Source organism: Chrysemys picta, chromosome 3 (assembly GCF_011386835.1).
Source record: "Chrysemys picta bellii isolate R12L10 chromosome 3, ASM1138683v2, whole genome shotgun sequence".
Taxonomy (NCBI): Eukaryota; Metazoa; Chordata; order Testudines; family Emydidae; genus Chrysemys; species Chrysemys picta.
This window is the reverse complement of record NC_088793.1, coordinates 171,280,306-171,303,791: the sequence shown is the minus strand read 5'-3', so window position 1 is coordinate 171,303,791 and position 23,486 is coordinate 171,280,306. Positions and strand designations below refer to the sequence as shown.

General features: G+C 47.3%; 2 protein-coding genes and 1 long non-coding RNA gene across 4 annotated transcripts in view; 1 reads left to right on the top strand and 2 right to left on the bottom strand.

The window, feature by feature from the left end:
* The window catches only part of LOC101945115 (uncharacterized), a 124,086-nt gene that overhangs the window by 96,207 nt on the left and 4,393 nt on the right, over positions 1–23,486 (bottom strand). The window lies entirely within an intron of this gene.
* LOC135982519 (uncharacterized) lies at positions 12,202–14,469 on the bottom strand. The gene is made up of 2 exons (XM_065589548.1): positions 13,536–14,469; positions 12,202–12,704 (listed from the first exon to the last, which is right to left on the bottom strand). Exons 1-2 carry the CDS (start codon positions 14,074–14,076, stop codon positions 12,202–12,204), a joined length of 1,044 nt encoding a protein of 347 aa, XP_065445620.1. The 5' UTR covers positions 14,077–14,469.
* OXER1 (oxoeicosanoid receptor 1) lies at positions 17,185–21,847 on the top strand. Its single transcript, XM_024113763.3, has 2 exons — positions 17,185–18,175; positions 20,859–21,847. The coding sequence occupies exon 1, from the start codon at positions 17,185–17,187 to the stop codon at positions 18,172–18,174; it is 990 nt and encodes a 329-aa protein (XP_023969531.2). The 3' UTR covers position 18,175; positions 20,859–21,847.

Here is a 23,486-nt window from a genome sequence, read left to right as displayed (position 1 = left end):
CTCACAAGAGTGTTGGGAGGCTTAAATCCTGGCATGAGAGAGAACAAAATAACCACAGTCAATGAGACAGGAACACACGTGAGATTAAAGCTTGTTCAATATGAACCAAGAGCCAAGGATTGTAATGAAGTACCAAATAAATAAATACCTAAAATAATAAAATCAACTCTGTCAAAAGCTATTGTCAAACAAAAGGAGGGATAATACCAAGCTCACAATCAATAAATGACTTAGTAACTCAGGCAATGGTATTTTCATACAATCACAAGCCTTAAAACCTCACTGAATGCTGAAGAAGCCAGTGCAGGTATGCAGAAAATGTGTGTATGTGCCTGCATAGACTACACTGAATTGAACAATGCTTCAGCAACCATTCATTCCATCTGAAGAACAAACAAAAAGTTACTCTCCTGATATAGTTAAAATAGTACAAGCCCCCTAGCACAGGTACAGTTAAAACCACGCTTATACCAGTATAGCTTATTCCCATATGAGAAGGGGAATAAAGTATACTAGTATAAGGCACTTTTATATGGGTATATCAGCACAACCTCTCATATGGATAAAGTTATAACTATCAGTTTTAAAAAAAGAAAATCACACCCCATCTGACCAGCACAAAAACTCTATTCAGCCAAGCCTTCAGCATTTGATCTTTGCAAACCTTAGTGAGGGGTATTTAAAGGGTTTGTCTATTAAAAACAATAGGAGCAAGTACATCTGAGTGCAAAAATTTGGCCGTAAAAATAAGAGACTCAGGAAAACTCCCCATATTTTCTAATGCCATCCCTTGCCGAGTCTAAGCAATATCTGAAGACATTATTACATCAAATAAACTTTTATAGGGTGCCACACTCCTGATGATGGATAACTTTTACAGGTGCATGCTTTAGTAAATTGATCGGTCATGCATGTGAACACCTCAGTTTATACAGCCTGAGTAGTATATGCAACTCTTCCTGACTGAAAACTATAGAGTTTGGTGTATACAGCTCTCCCTGTTCAAACTAGGCAATTTGATCTCTATCACTACAGTAGGTAATTTGGCTTCTGCCTGTATCTAGGAAGATAATGTAGCTCACATAAGTGCATAAACATAGGGAAACTGAACAAGGGGATGATAGGCAGACTGACAAAGCAAATTCGGAGTCAGGCTGTGGCTTTAGAACGTACTAACATATTAGGCAAGGGGAAGCCAGTACACCGGGGGGCTGTGTAACTGGATATATTCCACAGGAAGAGAACACAGGTTTGCTTCTGGGAGTGCTAGAGGAACAAACATGGGAGGAGCAGTGTCTACAGCCTATAAAAGTGTGCAACATCTATTCCCCGGACTGGTAATTGAAGCAAAAAGGGCCCATAGGCAAGCCTTCTTAAGAGTGCCCCTTGCTAGTGTGGGTGCTAATACACCACACTTTTAATCCTGGGAAATTCCAGCTGCCCCCTGCATAGGTGCACAAGGGGGATAACCCGCTGTCCACTAATGCAAGAAAAAACAGAATATAGCACCTTGTCACAGGCATTACCCTTATAGCAGCATTCCTTAACCAAGATCTGTTTTGGAAACAGGAGGAATTATAGATGAAAGGAATTAGAGGAGATAGAAAACAAAAATCAGCAAGTAAGGAAACAACTGGCAGGACTGCAGATAGAGGAGCACACTACCACTCCTCCCACCAGAATCTTCCAAAAAGGAAGTCATACAGGAACTAAGGGTATGTCTACACTACGGGATTAATCCGAATTTATATAATTCGAATTTGGAAAACAGGTTGTATAAAGTCGAAATGTATGCGGCCACACTAAGCACATTAATTCGGCGGTGTGTGTCAAGTACCGGGGCTAGCGTCGATTTCTGCAACGTTGCACTGTGGGTAGCTATCCCATAGCTATCCCATAGTTCCCGCAGTCTCCCGCGCCCATTGGAATTCTGGGTTGAGATCCCAGTGCCTGATGGGACAAAAAACATCGTCGCAGGTGGTTCTGGGTACAGCCTCACCTCCTCCCTCCCTCCCTGCATGAAAGCAACGGACGGCAGACAACCATTTCCGCCTTTTTTCCTGGGTGGGTGAACACTGCAGACTCCATACCACGGCAAGCATGGAGCCCGCTCAGCTCAAAACAGCAGTCATGAACATTGTAAACACCTCGCGCGTTCTCGTGGAGTTTATGCTGAGCCAGGACCAGAAAAACGAGGCGAGGAGGCAGCGGCGGCGGCAGCTCAGCGACAAGCATGATGAGGACATGGACATGGACACGGACACGGACACGGATACAGAATTCTGTGAAACTGCGGGCCCCGGTGCTTTGGAGATCATGTTGTTAATGGGGCAGATTTTATCCATGGAACGCCGATTCTGGGCAAGGGAAACAAGCACAGACTGGTGGGACCGCATAGTGTTGCAGGTGTGGGATGATTCCCAGTGGCTGCGGAACTTTCGCATGCGTAAGGGCACTTTCATGGAACTTTGTGACTTGCTGTCCCCTGCCCTGAAACGCCAGAATACCAAGATGAGAGCAGCCCTCACAGTTGAGAAGCGAGTGGCGATAGCCCTGTGGAAGCTTGCAATGCCAGACAGCTACCAGTCAGTCGGGAATCAATTTGGAGTGGGCAAATCTACTGTGGGGGCTGCTGTGATGCAAGTAGCCAAAGCAATCACTCAGGTGCTGCTACGAAAGGTAGTGACTCTGGGAAATGTGCAGGCCATAGTGGATGGTTTTGCTGCAATGGGATTCCCTAACTGTGGTGGGGCGATAGATGGAACCCATATCCCTATCTTGGCACCGGAGCACCAAGCCACCGAGTACATAAACTGCAAGGGGTACTTTTCAATGGTGCTGCAAGCACTTGTGGATCACAAGGGACGTTTCACCAACATCAACGCGGGCTGGGCGGGAAGGGTTCATGACGCTCGCGTCTTCAGGAACACTACTCTGTTTAAAGGGCTGCAGCAAGGGACTTACTTTCCAGACCAGAAAATAACCGTTGGGGATGTTGAAATGCCTATAGTTATTCTTGGGGACCCAGCCTACCCCTTAATGCCATGGCTCATGAAGCCATACACAGGCAGCCTGGACAGGAGTCAGGAGCTGTTTAACTACAGGCTAAGCAAGTGCAGAATGGTGGTAGAATGTGCATTTGGCCGTTTAAAAGGTCGCTGGCGTTCATTATTGACTCGCTCTGACCTCAGCCAAACCAATCTCCCCATTGTTATTTCTGCTTGCTCTGTGCTCCACAATCTCTGTGAAAGTAAGGGGGAGACCTTTATGGCGGGGTGGGAGGCTGAGGCAAATCCCCTGGCTGCTGATTACACGCAGCCAGACACCAGGGCGATTAGAAGAGCACACCAGGAAGCGCTGTGCATCAGAGAAGCTTTGAAAATCAGTTTCATGACTGGCCAGGCTACAGTGTGAAATATCTGTTTGTTTCTCCTTCATGAAAACCCGCCCCCTTTATTGACTCATTTTCTGTAAGGAACCCACCCTCCCCCTTCCCCCAGCTTTCTTTCAAACCAAATAAAGTCACTATCATTTAAAAATCATTTATTCTTTATTAATAGATTAGAAAAAGAGGGAGGGAACCCGGGTGGGATTTGGGAGGAGGATCGGTGGGAAGGAAAAGGCCACTAAAAAAAGGTTAAAAAAATGACAGCCTTTTGCTTGGGCTGTCTACTGGGGTGGAATGGGAAGGTGTACGGAGCCTCCCCCCCCCCCGCGTTCTTACACATCTGGGTGAGGAGGATACGGAACATGGGGAGGGGGGAGGGGGGTACAGGGGCTGTAGCGCAGTCTGTTTTCCTGCAGCCGTTCCTGAAGCTCCACCAGACGCCGAAGCATGTCTGTTTGCTCACGCAGCAGCCGCAGCATTGCATCCTGCCTCCTCTGATCTTCCTGCCGCCACCTCTCATCTCGAGCGTCTCTCCTCTCCTCACGTTGGTCCCTCCTGTCCTCACGTTGGTCCCTCCTGTCCTCACGTTCACTGGCTTCTTTCCTATACTTTGAAACCGTTTCCTTCCACTCATTCAGATGAGCTCTGTCACTGCGGCTGGATTCCATAATTTCTGAAAACATCTCGTCTCGTGTCTTCTTTTTACGACGCCTTATCTGTGATAGCCTTTGGGATGGAGGAGGGAGGCTTGAGGAATTTGCAGCTGCTGTAGGGAGGGGAAAAAAGAGAGAACTGTTTAAAAAGATACATTTTGCAGAACAATGCTTATACTCTTTCACAGTGACCAACACTATTCACATTACATAGCACATGTGATTTCTGTGCAAGGTCGCATTTTGCCTCTTAATGCTGAGTGCCTGTGGCTTTGCTGCTAGAGATCACAGGTCCGGGCAACAGAATTCAGCTTGCATGCGGCCATGGTAAGCCATTGTCTTACAGCTTCTGCGCCCTCCTTTCCCACATACCAAGCATAGCCTGTAGAGTGCTGCAGTTTTTCTGTTAACATTCAGCAGCAGCAGAAAACAAACTAACCACCCCACCCCCCCTCCCGCCATGAATTCTCTGGGATGATCGCTGTACCCCTCCCCCCACCGCGTGGCTGGTATCAGGGAAGATCCCTGCTAGCCAAACGCAAAAAACTCAGGGCCATTTTCCCATCTGCGCTTGGCTAACTGCAGGGAAGGATTTATTTTCCGCCACAGGCAAACAGCCCAGTAGGAACGGCCACCTCTGTCCCCTTAATTAAGTTCCCGTATTTCAACCAGGTTACCATGAGTGATATCACTCTCCTGAGGATTACACAACAAGATAAAGAACGGATGTTGCTTGAATGCCAGCAAACACCGGGACCATACGCTGCCAGGCTTTGTCAGGCAATGATACCAGATTACTTGCTGCAAGCATGGCGTGGTCAAGTGTCCTACCATGGAGGACGGAATAAGGATGCACTGCCCAGAAACCTTGTGGCAAGGCTTTTGGAGTACCTCCAGGAGAGCTTCATGGAGATGTCCCTGGAGGATTTCCGCTCCATCCCCAGACACGTTAACAGACTTTTCCAGTAGCTGAACTGACCGCGAATGCATCCCAAGTCCTCAGGGCAAAGTAATCATTAAAAACCGTTTGCTTTTAAAACAAGTTTTATATTTTAAAAGGTAAACTCACCTGAGGTCCCTTCCATGGGGTCAGGGTCTTGGATACTGGCTTGGGAGGGTTGGGAGGATACTTCAGTCAGGGTGAGAAAAAGATCCTGGCTGTTGGGGAGAACGGAGTGCTGTGTGCTCTCTGCAAGCTCATCCTCCTCCTCCTCCTCCTCCTCCTCCTCTCCCCCATCGGCAGAATCCTCAGGTGTAGCTGATGAGACTATCCCCGACCCGGAATCCACGATCACAGGTGGGGTAGTGGTGGCGGCCCCCCCTAGAATTGCATGCAGCTCGGCGTAGAAGCGGCATGTCCGCGGCTCTGACCCGGAGCGACCATTTGCCTCCTTTGTTTTTTGATAGGCTTGTCTGAGCTCCTTGACTTTCACGCGGCACTGATCTGAGTCCCTATTGTGGCCTCTCTCCATCATGCCCTTGGAGATTTTTTCAAAAGTTTTGGCATTTCGTCTTTTAGAACGAAGTTCTGCAAGCACTGAATCCTCTCCCCATATAGCGATCAGATCCAGTACCTCCCGTACGGTCCATGCTGGTGCTCTTTTTCGATTATCGGCCTGCATGGTTACCTGTGCTGATGAGCTATCTGTGGTCACCTGTGCTCTCCACGCTGGGCAAACAGGAAATGAAATTCAAATGTTCGCGGGGCTTTTCCTGTCTACCTGGCCAGTGCATCCGAGTTTAGATTGCTGTCCAGAGCGGTCACAATGATGCACTGTGGGATAGCTCCCGGAGGCCAATACCATCGAATTGCGGCCACACTATCCCTAATTCGAAATGTTAAAATCGATTTTGGCACTACTCCGCTCGTCGGGGTGGAATACAGAAATCGATTTAAAGGGCCCTTTATATCGAAATAAATAGCGTCGTTGTGTGGACGGTTGCAGGGTAAATTCGAATTAAAGCTGATAAATCCGAATTAAAGTCGTAGTGTAGACCAGGCCTTAGTAGTAGAAAAAACAGGAGGTCATAGAATCCCTTTAGCAGCAAGGAAATAAGGAAGGAACTAATCTAGGGACAAACAATAATTACTCCCTTGGCTAGACGTTTTTTCCAAGGTAGCCATGATGCTTCCAGCCAACACTGACTAACCTTGGAGCAACGAGCCAAACACCAACTGCGCTAGTTTTTTACAAACATGCAACAGATCCAGATAGTCATAAAACCACAACAAAATCCTAAACACTGGCTACATGCAGCTGACTATGGGCTCAATCATCACCTCTCCAGGGAAAATCTGTGCAAGGGGAAAAATTACTTGGGGAACCTCCTTGGGGAAAGAGAGTAACTACAGCTACCCATTGGGCAGGAGGCATATCTACTCAACCTTACGGAACCTGTGGATTGATGGGGAATACTGGTTCCAACCCCATGCATCCAGAGGCACACAGGGTAGAAAGCCACACTGTACTCCTTCCCCATTATCCTGTGGAACTTTGCAGCCGTTGCCTCCCCTGCTGTCGTAGGGCAGACATAAAGCCCTCTGCTTAACACCACCAGTGCAGAAACAAGCGCTGCACTTGCCCTGCAGAAACTGCAGTGCAGGGGATGTTCTGACAATTCTCTACTGCTGCAAGCACTGTGTGGACTATGGCAGCAGGGAGATACATGTTAGAGGCATTCTCTGGGATGTCCTAGCCCACAGCACAGACCCAATCCATCCTTGGCAAGCCCGAAACAGAACTGGCATAAGCTGCCACCCTTCACTCCTGTTACTGGCCCAGTGACAAATTCAGCAGATGAAGAGTTTCCCAAGGTAAAGGATGTTAAGGGGAAAGCCATGACTCTCCATTCTGTGAGCTCAAATATCTTTCTGCCCCCTTTTTAGTCTCCTTTGCTCCCCACTATAATGTGCACAGCCCTAAAATGTTATAGAAACTAAAAAACTACAGAGCCCAGACTGGAACAAACCCTCACAAGAACCAAGGACCGTCACAGACCTCACCACCTTCTGCAAGGGCAAGACATGCTTCCTATTGTGCTCTCTCTTCACAAAGCAGCACGTAGATATGAAACATACCAAAACATTACACTACACTGCATACAAAATCCTCTTCTGGGGTGAGGACAAAAGAAAGAACCAAATGTGACAAATATTAGCGATGGTGCTTAATGCACCTATGGAAGTTGCTCAGACATTACAGTGATGACTGCAGTACAAGTGCCTAAAGAGAATACAACTGAGCAGTTGTACAGGTGTCAAATGGCCCATCTTTCCGAACATCCTTCCATCGAGTATATGTTCCTTGTCAGTTTCAAAAGAATAGTTGCCCCAAAGTGTACCTGGCTTTATCCTTCCAACTGGTGCACACAAAGCGGTGTGAGCAGTTCAATAGGTGGCTCTTTCTGCTCTGAGTTTGTACCAAATCAATGTCCCTCCATGGGGCTAGGAGGCACAGTGCTGCACGTCAAACCAAAGTCCTGACCATTTGGGGGCTGTAAAAATAAGAGTGTTGAACCCTTATGACGTGGTTAGTTTCCAGGCTTCCATTCTGCCTCCCTCAATTCCGCCTTATTTTGAATCAGGTACAGTCTTCTTCCACACATCCTGCCATAAATGCTCAGTAACAACTACCCGTTGCTATTTCTCACCATGGTTTCTGCCTTTATTTGCTGGCTATTGTGACTCAAGCAGCAAACTCTAAACTTACTATTCCTCTCATAGGGTTAAACAAGCACAAGAGTCAAAGTCAGAAACTTCCAGGTCATAGGACTCACTGTCCTACTTTAAAGGCACCTCTTGAGACTGGTCCTTTTTCTACTCTGAGATTAGACAGGTCTCTTTTTCAGGTTACCCTAATTTACCTTTTCAGGCTAACAAGGCCAAGTGTCCTGAAAAGATGAATCCCCAGTGCAATGACTGTATTCCATCAGACCCAGACAAGCTGGAGAGGATGGAACCCCCCAGCCTGAAGGCTGTGAAAATACCAGCAACTTTCTTAAGGCCTGTGTTGTTTAGCCCATTATAGAAGTTGGATATGGTGCTTATAGTCACAAAGAGGACTCCCTCTCCCTTACCCTCCAAAAAACTGAAGGGCTTTTGACTCCCTTGACTCACACACCTCTATTTATGAAACTACAGATTTAGGCCATGTCTACACTACACTGCCACTTATGTCGGCAAAACTTATGTCACTCTCAGGTGTGAAAAAACAAACCACGAGCGACATAAGTTTCGCCACATAAGCGCTCGCGTGCACAGCGCTGTGTCAACGAGAGAAGCTCTCCAGCTGACAGAGCTTCTGCCACTTGTTGAAGTGGTTTATTATGTCAACAGGAGAGCGCTCTCTCCTGTCGGTATAGAGCAGATACACAAGCGATCTTACAGCAGCGCAGCTGCAGCGGTACAGCTGTGCCACTGTAAGTTCACTACTGTAGACATGGCCTAGTGGACTATTATCAGATACTTCTGTGCTAGAACGAATGATTTTGTTTCCTTTATATCTCATAAATGTGCAGTAAATATGATGAACTTTTCTGACAACACAAAACTTAGAGAGAATAAAACCTTATTGTGCTCTGTTGGGTCATCATGACCCTCTCTCTCACACAGCCAGGCATAACATTTCAGTTCAGAAGGCAATTTGCCATACAGTATCTGCCATTAGGATTCATGGGCAAAGATTTAATCATCTCGATCATTGCCATCCACCCCCTTCTGTCACGTCCAATGTCAGTTCATTTAGGGGCAACACCTTTTTTTTTAATACTGGAAAAGAGGGATGTAAATATGACAGAATTAGCTATTTTTTAAGTTTTTTGCTTTTTGGCACTACTGGCAAATTTACTTTAGCATAACTTGTAGGATGGCAGTTTGTGAAAAGGAAGCCAGAAATAATGAGGATCTAGCATTGCAGCAGGCCTGCAAAATGTCCTGAGTGCCATGGCCAAAGGGCCATGAGAATGTCTTTTTGCAGGATGCACTTTGGGTCTATTTCCAAGGTCAGCTTAGTGGTTAGCTTTTTATTATTACTATTATTTTTCTCTGCTTAAAACAAAAAAGTTTTAGATGCCTTGATAATTAAGATATGTAATATCTTGAGCCCAGTTCTGGATTTTACTAGTACTTTCATTAGATCTAATGTCTGTCATTTCAACTGCTTGCCAATCACACACTGAAGTCCAGTTCTAGCTGTGTGCACTTCATTAGCCTATTTTTTTCCAAGTGTAGCTGGAAATGAAAAACCCGTCACACCCTTGCAATCTCATTTTTTTATAAGTGAGATTTTAGAAATTCAGCATGAGTCAAGTTCATCCATGCTTGTAGCTCGGTTGACAATGTGAATTTACACCAAGAAAGAAGGTGGCCCAGTGTATTTTAAAAATAATAATATAAGATTTCAAAAAAAAGTTAGGCTTCCTTCCTGTTAAACCCTCTGGTTTAGCCTGATAAGCTCTTGCTAGGTGATGCAAACTTCCCTAAAAGCAATGAACTTTTGCAAGTCTTTTGAAACTTCTGGGATGCTAAAGGGCAAAAGGCACAAATTCTCTAGTAATTTTTAGGCATGAGCTGTTCTGAGCAATTGTTTAGTTTAATTGTTCTGCAGCTCCTATGCCAAATGCTACTACTATTACCTTACACTTACATAGCATTTTCATTTTGATGGGTCTCACAGTGCTTCACAAATTAAATACACACAACTGCACTGAAATGCAGATTTGCGCCTTTTTACCTGGGTTACCTGTGCAGACAACATACCACGGCAAGCATGGAGCCTGCTCAGCTCAGCTGAGCTCACCGTCACCATATGTCCTCTGGGTGCCGGCAGACGTAGGACTGCATTGCTACACAGCAGCAGCTGCTAACTGCCTTTTGGTGGTAGACGGTGTAGCATGAGTGATAGCCGTGGGGCTGGCAGCCGTAGGGCTGCATTGCACCAGCCCCTTGCCCTTTGGTAGGCGATGGTATATTATGATTGGTACCCATCGTCGTCGTACTGGAGTGGCTGTCAATCATGGCCACCTGGGCAGACATGCTACTGTTTCGATGATGATGGCTACCAATAATAGTATACTATTTTCTACCAATTGCCCAGTATTGTCTGCTAAGCACCCAGAAGAGGCCGAGGGCGATGCTGGGTGCTGGCGGACATGGGGCTGGCAGACGTGGGGCTGCATTGCTACACAGCAGCAGCCCCTTGCCTTTTGGCAGACGATGGTATATTATGATTGGTATCCGTCATCATCATACTGGAGAGGCTATCACTCATGCTGCACCGTCGGCTGCCAGCTTAAGATGTAAAAAATAGATTTGTTCTGTATTCATTTGCTTCCCCTCCCTCCGTGAAATCAACGGCCTGCTAAGCCCAGGGTTTTCAGTTTAATCTTTGGGGGGACCATTCTGTGTGACAGTTGTTTGTGTTTCTCCCTGATGCACAGCCACCTTTCTTGATTTTAATTCCCTGTTCCTGTACCTGTACGCCATGTCATCACTCGGCCCTCCCTCCCTCCCGCCCTCCCTCCTTCTCCTGGTCCATCAGATACTAGTTTCGCGCCTTTTTTCTGACCAGGCGCCATAGCTAGCACTGGGATCATGGAGCCCGCTCAGATCACCGCGGCAATTATGAGCACTATGAACACCACGCGCATTGTCCTGGAGTATATGCAGAGCCAGGACATGCCAAGGCGAAACCCGGACCACCCGAGGAGGCGATTGCAGCGCGGCGAAGAGAGTGATGAGGAAATTGACATGGACATAGACCTCTCACAAGGCACAGGCCCCAGCAATGTGGAAATCATGGTGTCACTGGGGCAGGTTCATGCCGTGGAACGCCGATTCTGGGCCCGGGAAACAAGCACAGACTGGTGGGACCGCATCGTGCTGCAGGTATGGGACGATTCCCAGTGGCTGCAAAACTTTCGCATGCGTAAGGGCACTTTCATGGAACTTTGTGACTTGCTTTCCCCTGCCCTGAAACGCCAGGATACCAAGATGAGAGCAGCCCTCACAGTTGAGAAGCGAGTGGCGATAGCCCTGTGGAAGCTTGCAACGCCAGACAGCTACCGGTCAGTCGGGAATCAATTTGGAGTGGGAAAATCTACGGTGGGGGCTGCTGTGATCCAATTTGCCAGGGCAATGAAAGACCTGGTGATATCAAGGGTAGTGACTCTGGGCAACGTGCAGTCAATAGTGGATGGTTTTGCTGAAATGGGATTCCCAAACTGTGGTGGGGCCATAGACGGAACCCATATCCCTATCTTGTCACCGGAGCACCAAGCCACCGACTACGTAAACCGCAAGGGGTACTTTTCAATGCTGCTGCAAGCACTGGTGGATCACAAGGGACGTTTCACCAACATCAACGTGGGATGGCCGGGAAAGGTACATGATGCTCGCGTCTTCAGGAACTCTGGTCTGTTTCGAAAGCTGGAGGAAGGGACTTTCTTCCCAGACCAGAAAGTAACCGTTGGGGATGTTGAAATGCCTATCGTGATCCTTGGGGACCCAGCCTACCCCTTAATGCCATGGCTCATGAAGCCGTACACAGGCAGCCTGGACAGGAGTCAGGACCTGTTCAACTACAGGCTGAGCAAGTGCCGAATGGTGGTGGAATGTGCATTTGGACGTTTAAAAGCGCGCTGGCGCAGCTTACTGACTCGCTCAGACCTCAGCGAAAAGAATATCCCCATTGTTATTGCTGCTTGCTGTGCGCTCCACAATATCTGTGAGAGTAAGGGGGAGACCTTTATGGCGGGGTGGGAGGTTGAGGCAACTCGCCTGGCCGCTGATTACGCGCAGCCAGACACCAGGGCGGTTAGAGGAGCACAGCAGGGCGCGGTGCGCATCAGAGAAGCTTTGAAAACGAGTTTTGTGACTGGCCAGGCTACTGTGTGAAACTTCTGTTTGTTTCTCCTTGATGAACCCTCCAAACCCTCCTCCCCCCCCCGACCCGGTTCACTCTACTTCCCTGTAAACCAACCACCCCACCCCACCCTCCCCTCCCCAATTCGAGCACCGCTTGCAGAGGCAATAAAGTCATTGTTTTTTCACATTCATGCATTCTTTATTAGTTCCTCACAGAAGTAGGGGGATAATTGCCAAGGTAGCCTGGGATGGGTGGGGGAGGAGGGATGGGAAAGGACACACTGCATTTTAAAACTTTAACTCTTATTGAAGGCCAGCCTTCTGATGCTTGGGCGATCATCTGGGGTGGAGTGACTGGGTGGACGGAGGCCCCCCCACCGTGTTCTTGGGTGTCTTGGTGAGGAGGCTATGGAACTTGGGGAGGAGGGCTGTTGGTTACACAGGGGCTGTAGCGGTGGTCTCTGCTCCTGCTGCCTTTCCTGCAGCTCAACCATACGCTCGAACATATCAGTTTGATGCTCCAGCAGACGGAGCATTGACTCTTGCCGTCTGTCTGCAAGATGACGCCACCTATCGTCTTCAGCCCACCACTTGCTCTTTTCATCCCGCCATTCAGCCCGCCACCTCTCCTCTCGTTCATATTGTGCTTTTCTCATGTCCGACATTGACTGCCTCCACGCATTCTGCTGTGCTCTATCAGCGTGGGAGGACATCTGCAGCTCCGTGAACATATCGTCCCGTGTCCTACGTTTTCTCTTTCTAATGTTCACTAGCCTCTGCGAAGGAGAAACATTTGCAGCTGGTGGAGGAGAAGGGAGAGGTGGTTAAAAAAGACACATTTTAGAGAACAATGGGTACACTCTTTCATTACAAGGTCGCATATTTCGGCTTGCAGGCAGCCATGGTAGGCCACAGTGTTTTGGCTTTTTTAACCTTCTTAACATGCGGGAAAGGTTGCAAACAGCAGCGCATTTCCCATATCAAGGATGAATTGGGTTATCCATTTAAAATGGGTTTTCAATGTAAAAGGAGGGGCTGCGGTTTCCCGGTTAACATGCGGCACAAACACAAGTAAACCACCCCCCCACACACACACACACACACACGATTCTCTGGGATGATCACTTCACCCCTCCCCTCCATCGCGTGGTTAATAGCGGGGAACATTTCTGTTCAGAAGAGCAGGAACGGGCACCTCTGAATGTCCCCTTAATAAAATCACCCCATTTCAACCGGGTGACCGTGAATGATATCACTCTCCTGAGGATAACAAAGAGAGAAAAGGAATGGATGTTGTCTGCATGCCAGCAAGCACCAGGACCATACGCTGCCATGCTTTGCTATGCAATGATTCCAGACTACGTGCTACTGGCCTGGCGTGGTAAAGTGTCCTACCATGGCAGACGGGATAAGGCAGCCCTCCCCAGATACCTTTTGCAAATGCTTTGGGAGTACATAAAGGAGAGCTTTCTGGAGATGTCCCTGGAGGATTTCCGCTCCATCCCCATACACGTTAACAGACTTTTCCAGTAGATGTACTGGCCGCGATTGCCAGGGCAAATTAATCATTAAACACGCTTGCTTTTAAACCATGTGTAATGTTTACAAATATTTACAAAGGTACACTCACCAGAGGTCTCCTGTGTGCCCTGAGGGTCTTGGGTGAGTTCGGGGGTTACTGGTTCCAGGTCCAGGGTCACAAACATATCCTGGCTGTTGGGGAAACCGGTTTCTCCGCTTCCTTGCTGCTGTGAGCTACCTACAGTACCTCCATCCTCATCTTCCTCGTTCCCCGAACCGTCTTCCCTGTGTGTTTCTCCAGTGAGAGAGTCATAGCACACGGTTGGGGTAGTGGTGGCTGCACCCCCTAGGATCGCATGCAGCTCCGCGTAGAAGCGGCAAGTTTGCGGCTCTGCCCCGGACCTTCCGTTTGCTTCTCTGGCTTTGTGATAAGCTTGCCGTAGCTCCTTAATTTTCACGCGGCACTGCTGTGTGTCTCTGTTATGGCCTCGGTCCTTCATGGCCTTGGAGATCTTTTCTAATACTTTGCCATTTCTTTTACTGCTACGGAGTTCAGCTATCACTGCTTCATCTCCCCATATGGCGAGCAGATCCCGTACCTCCCGTTCGGTCCATGCTGGAGCTCTTTTGCGATCCTGGGACTCCATCATGGTTACCTGTGCTGATGAGCTCTGCGTGGTCACCTGTGCTCTCCACGCTGAGCAAACAGGAAATGAAATTCAAACGTTCACGGGTCTTTTCCTGTCTACCTGGTCAGTGCATCTGAGTTGAGAGTGCTGTCCAGAGCGGTCACAATGAAGCACTATGGGATAGCTCCCGGAGGCCAATAACGTCGAATTCCGTCCACACTACCCCAATTCCGACCCGCAAAGGCCGGTTTTATCGCTAATCCCCTCGTCGGAGGTGGTGTAAAGAAACCGGTTTAAAGGACCCTTTAAGTCGAAAGAAAGGGCTTCGTCGTGTGGATGTGTCCAGGCTTAATTCGATTTAACGCTGCTAAAGTCGACCTAAACCCGTAGTGTAGACCAGGCCTAAGAGCCAGTTCTTCTCCCTTTGCCCTCCAAGGAGAGACTCAGCTCCTCGCTGCCCTGCAGCATTCTTATAGGGCCCAGCCTGGCCCTGATAGGCTGCTTTCAAGACTCCATTTAATTGGCTCCCAATAAGCCATTCCATGATTGGCTGGGGCTCCATGCAGCCTCTCTGGCATGCTCGAACTCCTTCCATGCCAGAGTGAGGCAGCTGCCCCACTACACAGTGTCTAACTGCATCAGAAAAGTTAGCCAGGATGAAGCTGGAAGATTGGCAGCTGCTGGTAGAGGACCTTTGGGGTTTTGGCACCTGGGTTGGCAGTTTGGATTGAGGGATAAGAAAATTAGCTGGAAGTGTGTGCTAAAATGATCAGCAGTGAAATAGTGAACTCCACTGATACAGGAATTGTCTCCTTTGGGCTTTGGTGTTAACAGCACAAGAAATTGAAAGCAAATGGGCAGATCTCTCCTCTCAGGAAGCTGCAGAGTCAAGAAATCACTGCTACATCAGCATAACAGGCTTGCTCTTGGGCTCACAGGAAACCACTTCTTCTGGGCCCCCATTTTGAAGACAAAAATGTTTTTTATTTAGTTGTCATCCCCATTAGACAGGGCATCACCTACGGCAGACATACTCAGCAACAAGTCAGTCACTGGTAGCAAATCCAAACAATCTCACATTGGGCCTAACTTCCCTTCCCTCCGAGAGGCTCTGAAAGGCAGCAGTCTTTAAGCAGTTCCTGGCCCAAGCAGCTCACACTCCGTGGGAAGTCTGCAAGATCAGCTCTCCTTCCCAGCCATAAGAAAATACCAATTTGTCCAAACTGAAACGTTCCATGGGAACATATTGATTTCAATGAAATTCCAATGAAACTGGGCAGATTTCTGACAGAACCCTACCTTCTCGACCGGGTTTCACTGGAAACCTGTCTGGTTTCCTGCCAGCTCATCTGCCCAGCTCCTGGCAGCCCACCATAGAATAGGAACTCTAGTTTGCAGCCAACTCTAATATGCAGGCATGAGCCAGGAACCTCTTAGTACCAACTAGCATCATGAAAAAGCGGTCTCAACCAGGCTTGATTGAAAACACTGGAGAGAACTTCAGGTGAAATAAGCTTATTTCGACAGGAGGTTAACTTGTTAACGAAGTTGAGTCTCTAAAAAGCGTGTTATGATTTTGTTCTGTATGTAATCATTGGTTTCCAATTTCTATTCTTTGATAATAAACTTATTCTTGTTTACACTATAAATATACCTAAGTGCTGAGGGGTTAAGCAAAGTGGTGATCCTGAGTTGAATCCTACAAGCTGGTATGTACGGTTCCTTTGGGAACAGCGGGCCTGGTAATCCTGTGATCCAGGGGAAGCGGCTGGATCAGGGAATGCTCCAAGAATTCGGGGGTTGGAGTGTGCCTATAACTACCTATACAGAGGGAGCAAAGCCTGTGGAGGCCTGGAAAGTAGTGTTTGTGTGGCTAGATGCTGATGATTTCAGGGAGCTGATCCACAACAGGAACAGACCAGATTTCTTCACACAGAAGGCAGCAAGGGCCAGAGGTGATGATGGGATGGATGCAGGGCTGGGAGAGGTAGAGGGGCCCGGGGCAATGATGGGGATGGATGCAGGGCCAGGAAGGCAGCAGGGTCCTGGGGAGTGGGGGATGGATACAGGGCCGTGGGGGCTCAGTGCCCGCGGCCAGTACCCAGAGCTGGATGCCAGAGCCCAGGCCGGCATGGCTGGAGTCAGCACCCGCCGCTGCGTGGCTGGAGCCAGCACTTGCTGCTGCGCAGCCAGGGTCAGGGGTTGGCACTCGGGGCCAGCGTTCGCCACCGCTCCTGCAGTGTTTTGCCCCACCTCTCTACCGAAGCAGTGCAGGGTGGCGCATCCAGGAGCAACAAGGAGGGAGGGGAAGGGGCTGATGCTTTGCCCCACCCCTTCACCATCCAGGAGGATGTCCTGGCCGCATTTGAGAAACGTTGGTTTAGGGAGAATGGTGTGGAAGATTTATAAAATCCTTATGTTTCAGGACATAAGCCAACAACTACTGCTGGGAGATAGAAAGGAACTTTCTCCATGGGCAGGTTATTCAATAGCTGCCTTTGCAGGTTTCTTGCACCTTCTCCTGAAGGAGCTGGTACCGGCCCCCCTCAGAGACAGGATAATGGATGAGATAGATGACTATTCTGATCCAGTATGGCAGTTCCTTTGCCCTTATGTTCCTAAGGAAAAATCACATGCAAAGAATAATGAAAACTAAATCCTTATGTTGTACTTGGAAAATAATAAGCACACTATATAAAACATACAGATTTGGTTGGGTGTCCTGTGCAAAGGGATCTGTGATCTTAGACTAGTTCTTACTGGATGAGGCAGACAGACAGACAAGTCAATAGAAGAAAAAAGGGAGAACTTCAGATGCAATCTAAATTTTGCTTGTTTCATCCTAAAACAGCACGATCAGCTTTTGTTCTCCACCACAAAGCTGTACCGATGACCAGAAAGTATTTCACAATCGATTGATAAGATTCTATCTCTAGACACTTTCAGATAGAGTGTCATGTTGGTATTGACTCACTTTTTGCATACAAATACCACTTTTTGAAATTTCACTGTATTTCCTTTGCAGCTCACTTCAGAGACACTTGGCAAGTATTTGCAAGCATCTCAACTCACCATCCAACTGTGGGCAGCAGACATTTAAAAACCAGCAAGCGCTCCAGATTCGCAGCAATGAGCAACATGACAACGGATGGAGTTGCCACAATTGCAGTGATTTTTGCTCTTGTGGTTGGTGTGGAGATTGTCATAGGACTTGTTGGAAATGGCATTGCTTTGGGCATCTTTTGCTCCTACAGGAATCTCTGGTCATCAAGCACCGTGTATTTATTCAGCTTGATCATTGCTGATTTCTTCCTGATAATCAACTTGCCATTTCGTATCCACTACTACACGCATAATGAAGTCTGGGTCTTCACAGAGACATTGTGCGGGGTCAACCTATTCATGTTGTCAGTGAACAGGACAGCAAGCATTGTATTTCTCACTGCCATTGCAATGGATCGCTACTTCAAAGTGGTTCATCCTCACCACCAACTGAGTAAAATATCAACATCCTGTGCTGCAAAAGTAGCAATTGCACTTTGGATCATAGTTATACTGATGAACGGCCATGTCTTTACCTTGGATTATAGTCAGAGTAAGAACAGTTCATGTCAAAGTTATAACCCTCGTTTTGAACCACGAGCAGCAGCCACGTGGCATGCAATATTATTTTTTCTTGAATTTTTTCTGCCTTTAGGCATCATCATGTTCTGTATTTTCAACATTATCTTGAAGCTAAAGCAGAGGAAATTGGCTAAAAGGAACAAGGTCCAAAGATCTGTGAAAGTGCTGATAGTCATTGTTTTGGTATATATCGTCTGCTTCTTGCCTAGTATTTTAATTGCTACAGTTGGGGTGGTTATTATAAAAGTGGCCTCTAAACATATTGGCACTGTTGGCAAGTTATTACATGCCTCATTTGCCTTTACATACCTAAACAGTGCACTTGATCCAGTTCTGTATTGCTTTTCAAGCCAAGTATTCCTAAATAGATGCAAGAAAGTGCTTTCCCAGGCTGGATGGTTTAAAACTTCTCTGACAGAAGGAACCAATGAAAGGTCATCAAGATCTTCTGAACAAAGAATGAAGACCCTCGAATCATCAACAGTAAGGAAATAGAGTAAGTACATGAGCCTAGGCTTGCTCTACTACAGCCAATATTTGCACAATAAGAGGATGTTTTCCTAAAATTGGTTGAATAATAGTCTCCATAGAAATTGAGCAAGATCTACAATGCCTGGCCTGTGTTTAGGAGTAGCTTTGAGTGCACAACATTCCCAATGACTTCAAGGGGAACGACTCCTCTGAAATTAGGCAGCATGTATATAGCACGTGGACTGAAGACAGTTAAATGGGCTGAGTACCGTTTCCATGATCTAGTGGTACGAGTATGGGGATAGAGTTATGAATTCTTGGTTATATTCCTGGTTCTGCATCTAACTGTATGACTTGGCAAGTCATGTGGACTAAAATTTTTGAACTCTGTGTTTAGGCACCTAAATAGGGTGTTTCATTTTCTGGGGTATGGAGTGTCCTTAATTCCCTCTGAAATCAATGGAAGTGATAGGTGCTCAGATCTCTGAAGATCAGGCCATTTATTTAGGTGACTTACTTTAGGCAAGCCAATTTGAAAGTGTTGCCTTTAAGTTCTCTGTACCTCAGTTCCCCATATGTAAAATGGAGAATACTACTACTTTCTTACTTCACATGGGTGCTGTGAGGTATTCGACATTTTCCAGAGAAAAGTGCTACAATATTTTAATGTATAATCGTGGTAGCAGTAGTCTAATTGCATATGTTGGTCCAGATTCCCATCTCAGTTATATTCATCATCATCATCAGTTCTCTGCCATAGCTCTGCATGGTCCTTTATAGAGACTTTTTAAAAAGACCTGAGGCCAAATTTTCAAAAGTGCTCAGCAACCACAAATGAGGCCAAATTTTCAAGAGAGCTCAACTCCCATTTAGGCACCAGAATAAATGAACAGGTTTTCACCAGTTCTGGGTGCTCAGCTCTATTGAAAAATCTGTCCAGAAGCATCAAAATGGGAGTTGCTGGGAGCTGAGCACTTTTCAAAATCTGACCCATAGTCTCTGCCCCAATGAGTTTACAACCTAAGTGAGCCAAACCTAGACATATGGCGTGAACTCCTGGTCCCAGCAAAACCAATGGGAGTTTTGCAATTGATGTCAAGGGAGCCAGAATGTCATCCATGAAATGGAAATAAGTGATGAAAATCAAGGTGTAAGAAGCTCTTTGAATTAGCAGTGTTTAAGACACTTGGCACGCAAAAAAGTAGTGTCCTTCCAGACGTAGGCCTTGGCTACACTGGCGCTGTACGGTGCTGCAACGTGCTGCGCTCAGGGGTGTGAAAACGCGGCAGCGCTGTGAATCCCCAAGTGTAGCCAAGGCCATAGGGAGCAGTGTGAAAACAGGCACTGGGGCAGGAATGGAAAGAGGAGACATAGCAGCAAGGTGAGAGGAGTGAGCAGTGCACAAGGTGGGAGGTGTGGAGCAATGTGCAAGGAAACGGGAGCAGAGCTGTGGAGTCCATAGAGCTACTCCAGATTAACACCAGTGTGATAAGATCAGAAACTGGTCTATCATTTTCATGAGGAAAATTTTACATGGTTATAGAAGTAAAAGAAGACAATCATATCCCCTTGGTAATCACTAACCTAGCCAAAATTTCCAAAGAGATAGTAGGGGAGAAATGCAAATGCCTTTGATGAAAGCCAAGTAACGAAACCCCTGTTGGACTCTAAATATTTGGGGATAGAACTAAGAAGTTCTATATGCCACCTAGATTGTGAGTAAGTGCCTAGATCACAGTCCATTGTTTGCATGATAATTTACACTTACGAAAATATTTGTAAATAGAAAGGCCTGTTTCTGTTAGAAGCATATGCTATGCCGTGAGTTATCGTTTTCTTTGGGACATAATGGAGAGCTGTGAATGTGATTTTTATTGGCATTCCTAACATACCCAGTGATAGCTTCAAAATGTTTTCCTCAGTCAGCAGTCAGTGCCTAACTCAGAGGCTGGGGTTTTATTTTGAATAATTGTTTACTCTCCAGGGCATTCTTGTAATATTCTGTGAGGAGGGAGGTGGGTTAACATCAGTTTCCACAGATGGTCATTTTAAAGGATGTTGCGCCACTAGATCACAAACTTTCAGAACACAGTGTTCTGAAAGTTTACCTGGAAATAAGCATGTTTTAGCCTGCATAAATAGTAAATTGCTGCTTTCTTTTTGTTCTAACTTTGTATATTATAGAGTGGTATTCAGACACAATTATAGCATCAGTGGTGGATTAGCCACTGGGCCCAGGGGCCCCAGAAAAATGGGCACCCCCGTGCCCTGACCTGCTCCTCCTGCCCAGTCCCCCCCCACCAGTGCTCCTGCTGGGGAGCGGAGTTGGGGCATGGGGGCTTACCCTGTTACCTCTGCCTGCCCGGTGCTCCTGTTGGGGTGTGGGGCAAGCCCCCGCACCCCAACCCAGCTCCCTGACAGGAGTGCTGGGCGGGGGGGTCAGGGCAAGCCCCCACACTCCTACAATATTTCCCCAGTAGGAGTGCTAGGGTGGGAGTGGGGGGACTGCAGGCGGGTGGGCCCTCACTTGCTCTGGCCAAGGGCCCCACAAAACCCTAATTTGCCTCTGCATAGCATGATTGTTTATACTCATTCTGTGAATTCCTTTGATATGTTTTGGGGGGGAACATTCAAAGCTGTTAAGAACTGCTCTCTGCTCCTCACCATTAACTCACTGTCAAAATGTATTTATGTCTTTACAATGATAGCTGAAAAAAGAGACTGCTCTATTTGCCAAGTAGATCCAGAAGAAGACAACTAACTTCTTCTCCCCAGAACCACCATTTAAGCCATGGCCTAGTCTCCACCAACTTGGCACCAGCGCGTAGCAGACTTGAAAACAATTCTCGAGAGTTTCAGGAGAGTTACCAAAGAAAGCCTGCTGAGATATACTGCAGGCAAGAAGTGGAAGGCTGGTGCAGACTAGGACTAGATCAGTCTATATTAACTCCTGTATGCGCCAGAGGCTTCTTAGCCAAAATCATTCTAAATCGTTTTTCATGGAATAGGTTATTTCATCATGTAAATAAATATATTTGTCTCTTGAGCTATATATAATTTTGTAATTTAAAATTCACTCAAGTTATTTAGTATGAAGTGGGTTTTTGCTGCATAAAGGTCCTAACGTCTCAAATCCTCCCTTTGATGCACATTCCCAATGAAGTCAATGAGAAGAGGCATCTGTGCATTTTAGGATTTGATTTTAGGATTTGATGGACTTGATTTTCCACTACCTTGCACCTTGTATTATTATTTGTGCCTACACAAAGTGGGTATAAAATGCTACCATGAGAGCTGATCAATAAATGAGGAAATTTTTCATGAACATTTTTGCAAATATTTGTTCCTTTTTTCATTAAAAAAAAAAAATCACCTTTCCCTCATTCCTATCATTCTGCTTTGAAAGCGTTTGACAATCACTTAGCAATCTTTTGAGCCAAGGGTCAATGACAAGACCAGGTACAAGGCAGGGGAGAATCAGGCTCTTTCTCTACATAGTAAGGACAAAGACACTGAAGTGATTGTCAGCTCTCCTAATTACCTGAGTGAGAGAAGGAATGGTGGGATGCAGGCTTAGTAAATGCAATATTTGGCCAAATCCTACTTTCAGCTGCACTAGTACAAGGCCACTGACTTCCACACAGGGCCGGCTCTAACTTTTTTGCTGCCCCGCCGAGCCCCCCTCCCCCGCTGAGCGCCGCCGGAACCCCCCCCTCGAGCACCACGCCCCATGCCGCCCCCCCGCCGAGTGCTGCGCCGCTGAGCGCCGCGCCGCCGCCCCCCCCCCCCCCCGCCGAGCGCCGCACCGCCGGAGCCTGCCTCCCCCCGCCGAGCGCCGTGCACCGCGTGGCCGGAGCACCCCCCCCCACGGAATGCCGCGCTGCGCCGCGCTGCCTCCTGCCACCCCAAGATTGGCCGCCCCTTACCAGGTGCCGTCCCAAGCATGTGCTTGGTTGCCTGGTGCCTGGAGTTGGCCCTGCTTCCACAAGTGAGAGAAAATTTGGCCAAATAGTTGTATTGCTGTTTTTTATTACAGCCTCTCTTTATTATTGCTGCTTTTATCAGAGATTTTTCTTTAGCTATTTCCTTTGACTTATTCGGTAAACCTGGATATTTTAGACAACATTGGGGGGAGGGATAGCTCAGTGGTTTGAGCATTGGCCTACTAAACCCAGGGTTATATATACTAAACCCAGGGTTCAATCCTTGAGGGGGCCAGTTGGGGATCTGGGGCAAAATCAGTACTTGGTCCTGCTAGTGAAGGCAGGGGGCTGGACTTGATGACCTTTCAAGGTCCCTTCCAATTCTAGGAGATGGGATATCTTCATTAATTATTATTATTACATTCTTGACTCCAGTCACACCAGAAGTAAAAGGTAGAGGTTGCTCCTAGCGGTCTGATCCAAAGCCCATCAAAGTGCTTGGAAATCTTTCCATTTACTTCAAGGGCCTTTGGATTAACCTCTTTCACTCTAATACTGTTTTATTGAGTGGAGCACCCACAGGGAAAAATTAGTGGGTGCTTCACAACCACCGGCAGCCAAGCTCCCCACCACCAAGCGCGCCACATTCCCTCTCCTCTCCCTCCCTCCCAGCGCTTCCCGCCCCCCAGCCACCTAACAGCTGTTTGGCGGCGCTTAGGATTTTCCAGGAGGGAGGAAGAGGAGTGGGGATGTGGCACACTTAGGGGAGGAGGTGGAGAAGAGGCAGGGCAGGGGTGGGGACTTGGGGGAAGGGGGTGGAATGGGGACAGGGTGAGGGCAGTGCAGGAGCGGGAAGAGGCGGGGCCAGGGGCAGGCAAGCACCCACCGGGCAGAGGGGAAGTCAGCACCTATGCATGTGTGTCCGGAGTCCTGGGGAACCTCACTGAGGTTACTCAATTAGGGTGAACTGCAAAGAATGGGGCAGACAATCCCCAAAGAAGGTGGATATTCCAATACTTAGATTTACCAAGCCACCACAAAACAGCTTCTATAACACCTTCCTGGTTACACAGAAGCCAACAACACAGTTCCCTTAATGTAACCCAGCCTTGGGCCTCCACCCAGACATCCAAGTCAAACATGATAAGGATTACTGAAAATCTTATTCATCATATAAAAACATTCTACCAATCCCAAAGGATCGGGCATATTACCTCCCAGGTTAATGAATATTTCAGATCTTACTCAAATACAGGCTTACCCCCAATCCTTATTATCTAAACTAAAATTTATTAAAAAAGAGAGAGAGATTATTGGTTAAAAGATCAATATACATACAGACATGAGTACAGTTCTGAGATCAGATTCATAGTAGAGATGGTGAGCTTTGTAGTTGCAAAGAGTTCTTTTAGA

Coding starts and splice junctions, on each gene's coding strand:
- LOC135982519 (XM_065589548.1), bottom strand. CDS start 14,076: ATGATGGAGTCCCAGGATCGCAAAAGAGCTCCAGCATGGACCGAACGG. Junction 12,705..13,535: donor GGGCACACAGGAGACCTCTG/GTGAGTGTACCT, acceptor CTCCTCCACCAG/CTGCAAATGTTTCTCCTTCG.
- OXER1 (XM_024113763.3), top strand. CDS start 17,185: ATGAGCAACATGACAACGGATGGAGTTGCCACAATTGCAGTGATTTTT.